The sequence below is a fragment of the Quercus robur genome, chromosome 7, assembly GCF_932294415.1.
Source record: "Quercus robur chromosome 7, dhQueRobu3.1, whole genome shotgun sequence".
NCBI classification, from domain to species: domain Eukaryota; kingdom Viridiplantae; phylum Streptophyta; class Magnoliopsida; order Fagales; family Fagaceae; genus Quercus; species Quercus robur.
In genome coordinates, this window is record NC_065540.1 from 13,765,129 (window position 1) to 13,771,612 (window position 6,484).

The 6,484-nt window shown below is 35.5% G+C and overlaps 1 protein-coding gene across 1 annotated transcript; it reads right to left on the reverse strand.

The window, feature by feature from the left end:
* Positions 1 to 359: 359 nt before the first annotated feature.
* On the reverse strand, positions 360 to 1,835 carry LOC126691041 (putative F-box/kelch-repeat protein At4g22430). Its single transcript, XM_050386120.1, has one exon. It carries the CDS (start codon positions 1,833 to 1,835, stop codon positions 360 to 362), a length of 1,476 nt encoding a protein of 491 aa, XP_050242077.1.
* Positions 1,836 to 6,484: the final 4,649 nt, after the last annotated feature.

Sequence of the window (6,484 nt, forward strand, 5' to 3'; positions counted from 1 at the left end):
TTTTCAATTCAAATGTTTTTTTTATTGTTGAGTATTGCATAAGAAGGAAAGAATAACTGTTTATTTAGCTGAAGTTGAAAATTTTTGCTGAAAGTATTGTAGATAAAAGTAAAAGTGCTGAAAATATTATAAGTAAAGATAAAAGGTAACAAAAATAGTACAACGAGACTTATAAATAGATCAAAAAAAAAAAATAGCACCCATGAATAATAACAAAAATAAACTAAATAATAAAATAAGTTGACTTTAAAGTCACTTCCGAAATGCAACCTAAAAGACTTAAATAAATAACAATGACTAGCAATTCAAATTAACAACTTTCAAACTTCATGTTCGACTTCTTGACACAAACTAGAATGCTATTCAAACTTCAATGGGAGGGGAGGAACTGGTGTTGGCCATGATTGTTGCTGAAGTAGGAAGACAGATTTTGCTTTGTCAACTAAGTGTTGTTGCCGCCTTAGGACGAGAGATTTTGAGTTGTCAACTATGTTTTCCTTCGTATTTTCTAGTTCGATGGCAACTTTCAATACCATCGTTTGCAGGTCCCACATAAGAATGTAATTGCGGAAATTGAAGAAGAAAATTTTATCATCATTTGGGTGGAAAGCTGGCAACAGCACCATCGGTGATAAAGACGCTAAATTCGCAAGATTGGGATATTTTAAAACCATGTCCGCAATATAAACTTCGTGTTTCAGGCACCATCTACCTCCATTATCATAATCCTCCAGTTCCCAAATAGAAAATTTGTCACCAGTTAGAAATTGGTTCATGTATCTCGATGGAGAATATTGATGGATTATCCGAAGATGCCCTCGAAACACACAAAGAGAGACTGACCAGTATCCATTATACGGAAAGCTGATGGGTGTTTCAATATAACCGCATCGTTCTGCATCGTTGAATGGATCGAACACAACAATGCCTTGGAGTTGGAGTTCTTCATATGTATAATTCGCCAAATGCATCATCCCATTGCATGCAACAACACCAGCTTCCTTAGATATGTAACTGCACCGTGTCAATCCCCGTGGTGGCAAAGAAACAACTGAGTTGCACCATTCACCAGTGTCGGAAGAAAAAATGTGCATATGTAATTTGGTATTGGGGTGAGTGGGAGGATGAAAGCGTACCACCTTATATCTGTAATGTGCATGGGTTTTACATTCCTGCTCGTTATCACAACTATATGGATCGCATATAAAGCCAACTATAACGTCGTCCAAGTTACTGTAGATGGGAAGGGGAAGGTGAGGGAGCGTGATCCATTGCTTTGTAAGCGGATTGCAGATGCAATACTCACAAAAACCTGGCTCAAAATTTAAAATAGAGTCTTGCTGAACTTCTCTGTATAGTAACAATAAGTCGTTGAACGATGCTCTGATTATATAGTGATAATCTTTCCTTACTCCTCGTTTGATACAGGGAAGAAAGTTGAGAACATCATCACCGACGACACAGTCCCCAGAATTATCGGATGGAAAAACCAGGAGGTCCAGGAAATTCTTAGTCGAACTAAAACAATTCTGTAACACAAGAGTAAAAGGGTCTGAGTTCGAGTCTGATGAATTTGATTCACTGAATTGATGGCGGTGGTGAATGAAGCCGCGAACAAAGTAAGGATCGGAAATAAGAGAAAACCAGCGCTTTGAGACGGATTTGAATTGGAAAGCAGATCGACAAGGGAGTCGATAAAAAATCTCGGACAACAGAGCATCAGGTAGTTTGTTGATCAATTCATATAATGGTTCCGATGATTGGGTCGGATTTTCTTTTCTTCTTTTGCGAAGTGGGAGCAAAGAAAGGTCTGTGCTTGACTTTGAAAGAGACATGGCTGCGGCAAAAGCAGAGAGATTTGTTGGGGAAGAAGAGAAACAGACGTACTTGTATCTACTCTCTCTACCGCTAGGGTTTGTGTTTATGTGAGTAGGTATAAGTAGGGGTGTGCAATCAACCCCTCAAAACCGACCCAATCCAACCTAATCCAGCGGGTTGGGTTGGTTTTTAGGGCTTGGTGGTTTGAGTTGGGTTACAAATTTTTTTTTGACAACGGGTCGGGTTGATTTCAGGTCATAAAATTCCAAACTCAACCCAACCCACTCATATATTTAATATATATATATATATTATATAATTAATAATTTTTTTTAAAATAAGAAGCTCTTCTTATCCTTTATAAAAGCCAATTAATTCATACAAACCCTAGTAAATTACTATTGTTGTTGTTTTTTTTTTTTTTTTTGAGAGAGTTTCAACCTACGGCGTCCGCTTCTGATGATAGCTCTTTGTCATCAGACCAAGATATCAATCAGTTTTTGGTGTAGGCGGGGATTGAACCCCAGATCTCTTATTCAACCATCAAAAACTTTACAAATTGAGCTAACTGGAACCCACAATTACTATTGTTGTTTAGTCATTAGTATTATTTACCTTTAAGGAGTTATATTGATACTAATCTTTAGGTTTTTTTAATATATTTATATTTTTTCTGCTTAATTTAATAATAATAATAAATTGTCGAACTCATGTGTTCAACCCTCTCATGCACATCCGTATAAGGGACCTTTGCCAAAGTCAATAATATCAAAACATTCCATCCCTTTGCCATAATTGTTTTTCTATGTGACAAGATGTGGTTGACCGCTTTATCAATTACATGGACTTTTATTATTTTTTTCATTCATTTAAAGTCTATCATATAAATTAAATTTTACAAATATAAATTAAATTTTACAAATTGAAGTGTATATGAAAGGACACGGTTTAAGAAAATTTTTTTTTTTTTCCTGTTGAACATTAGTGATAAAATTTTCAAATCTATTTGTGATGTTCTAAAATTATTATGAAGAACTGAACATATTCAATTGGGAATTAGAGAAAGTTCGAATAATATGAGAAAATATAATCAGAACAATTAACACAGAGTGAAAACAAGCCAAGTTTGATATTTTTTTGCATGAACCCAAGTAATTTCCAATATAAACCATGCAACACAATTGCCATAAGCTTGAGCACACCATGGAGTAATGTAATCTCAAATTCAATAAGTGTGTTTGATCTGATGAGGAGGAGGAAGAACAATATGAAGAAAGAGTTAAATAGTATAGCGTCAAGGTATTAATTGTTATTTTTTCAAAGATAAATGAAATAGTGATCTTAAAATATATGAACTTATATAATTCTATTACACTATATCTCAATATATGCGATGATTTAATTAAGTAAATAACTCTATTTATTTACTATTTCGTAATTTTAAATATTAATTAAAAAATATTAATTGATATAAGTGGAACAGCAATATTTCAAATACATACTTGAAATGCAACTTGGTGATACAATAGAAATTGCAAATTGTGTAGTGTTTGACAAAAAAGCAGAGGAGTTAATTTTATGCAATTCTCCAATATGGAAGATGAGGTACGAATGGTTGAAACATTTTATTTGTCTAATTAGATTAAACTAATTATGTTAGATTGAAAACTAATGTTTTGCTCTTCGAGACTATATAAAATAATTAAATGAAATAAAATTTTTCCATGTTTAAATTTATAGATAAACATTTTATCTGTCTAGTACGTTTGCACATATAAAAATGCAATAATTGCAAATTGTATCTCTCCAAGAAATATATCTTCAAAACCTCCTCTCTTTTTTCTTTTTCTTTTTTTGAGAAGACTAAGTATTTATAATACACACATGGAGAGAGGGGAGAAGGTCCTAAAGAAACTAACAATGGTGTATATCTGAAAGAGTCTAACTCTTGAAAATGCACCAAGTCTTATCTCATCCATATGGGTCGTCCGTGAGAAAAGAATGGAAAGATGTGATGCGTGAAGCATGCTCGTCCCCAATGACCTCGTCCGTCCTTAATAAAGGATGGACGAGTTCATTAGACGTTGAGCATATTGAGCTTTTGACTACTCAAATTTCCACCGGGGGTAAGGAATGAGTTGTAGCATTACGAGCCAAGTCCTCTACTAACCGTTATGGAACATAGGTCCAAATAAGGTAACTTCTATGGCAGTTATGGAAGTTACCTCTGAATCTTCTGAACTCCTCAACAATAGGAACGATTATTAAACAAGTAACCGTTTCATGTATGCTATATAAGCATCCCTTTGCGAAGAGGTAATTCATTCAGACACTTCCACAAAAAATTGGGATTTCAGAAATACTGACTTTACCATCGGAGGATTCTTGGCCGGTCTTCCTCGGTTGCCTCTGATTTTGTGTTTACTTTTTCAGGATTACCAAGTGCTCTCTGATCATTGATACCCGAAACATTCAGCCTACTGATTCCTATGATCATCACTAAGTATTTATAACACACATACACACAGAGGAGAAAAGGTCTTAAAGAAACCGACAATGATGTATATTTAAAAAAGCCTAACTCTTGTATATCCAAAGCCTCCTTATTGTATTTTAGTAAAGCTTGACCTATTTATTGCTGAGTATGGAGTTAGTGCAAAATTTTGTAACTCTAAATAAATAAGTACATTATTAACCTATTTTAAATAAGTGTTGAAATCTTTATATTTTCACAATAACATTTGGTTGTGTTTCAATTTATTTGTTAAATTGTACTTGGTATCAAGGTTTTGAAACTCAGACTGAACCATACAGTCTGACTGAAAAAACCTTAAACCTCTCGTTTTGCGATTTTTTAAACTTCAAGATCCGTTCAATAGGAAAAAAGCAGAAACCCGTGCGAACCGTGGTTGAACCATATGGTTCTGAGAACTGTGAACGGATTCAGCGGTTCTCACGGACCCTTTAAAAAAATAAATAAATAAAGCCTTAAACGGAATCACTGTCTGTTTTTTCCCCTATACAACGTCGTTTAGGATGCTCAAAGAGTCAAAATTAGAAACCAAACCAAGTCTCCATCATTCGGTCCTTAAGCTCAAGAAAAATCGCCTCCCTTCAGACCCTCCCTCGCCTCAGATCGCCTCTCTTCCTCGTCGGCCGCCGCACTCCTCAGCTCAGTCAAATCTCTAATAATATCCTCCATAACTCTCCAGATGCCAGCCAAAGCTTCTATCCTTGTCGGTGTTGTCATTTGTTGCTGGAGAAAATAGGTAACTAGCACTAAAAAACTAACTATTTAGTTAGTAGTTAAGGTTTCAAAACTAATTTTTCTTCTAGCATCTCGAGTCTTTTAAACTCGATTTTGGCCAATAAATCGACCATCAAACGCTCGATTTCTATGCTCTGATTACTGCCAACGTGGCAAACTTTGCCACGTGGGAACACAGAAATCGAGTCTCTAAGACTCGATTTCTAAGTGTTATATATACAACCAACTCAGTGAGGAACCACAACGTCAAGGAAGAAAGCAGAGAAAAAAAGAAAAAAAAAAAAACCAGAAATAGAAAGAGAGATCGGCGAGACCCAGGCGCCGCGCGCAGCCTGAGTCTCGCGAGCCCAGGCGAGACCCAGGCGCCGCACGCGGCCTGGGTCTCGCTAGACCCAGGCCGCGCGCTGCCTGGGTCTCGCCTGGGCTCGCGAGACCCAGCTTTTTCTCTCCCTCTGATTTGCCTCTAAGCTCTGATCTGAGCCTTTGGGATGGCGCTGCCTGGGCTCGCACGACCCAGCTCTTTCTCTCCCTCTGATCTGCCTCTAAGCTCTGATCTGAGCTTTGGGATTGATTCTTAAATTTGTTTTTTTGGTATTTTGGGTTATCTATGAGAGTTCAAGTTTTTAAAAATATTTTTGAGTTAGAAATCGAGTCTCTAAGACTCGATTTCCAGCTAGGCTCTACGTGGAAAAAAATCCACATCGGACGTGATCAATCGACGAAAATCGAGTCTCAAAAACTCGATTTATAGGCCCTAAATCGAGTCTTTAAGACTCAAGATGTTAGACAGCCAATTACTTTCAAAACTGAACCTATTAACTAGATAGTTAGTTTTTTAGTGCTAGTTACCTATTTTCTCCTTTGTTGCTGCCTCTAGTTGATGACCAAAGATTGGATCTCTCTAAACAAGTGAAAGACTCGCTTTTTCTCACTGTGTTGCTTTCTCTCTTTTTGCTGAGATGATCTTTCTTTTGTTTGAATTTATTGAAGTCTTTCTCTGTTGCTGTTGGGTAAAGATGTAAAGTAGTATATGCTTTGTAAAAAATGTCAGACCTCGTGTATCACCATAGACCACATAAATTGATGTATTTATTAATTATTATATTTAGTTTTTATCTTTGTTGATATTATATTAGTATATTACAGTACCACCACTACTACTACAGTATTACAGCTTTAAGCTTTTTAAGCTCTCCTGTTTTAGTAATATTTTAATGTTAGATTTAAATTTGATAGTGGGTTTTTTTTATACTAAAAAATTGATAGTGGTAGTTTACTGTTTTTATTTATTTTTTATTTTTATAGAAATGTGGTAGTTTACTAGTTGGTTACTACAACAATGGTGTTATACTCGTTATATCATCTACTATAATATGGTTTTTTTTTTTTTTTTGGGTA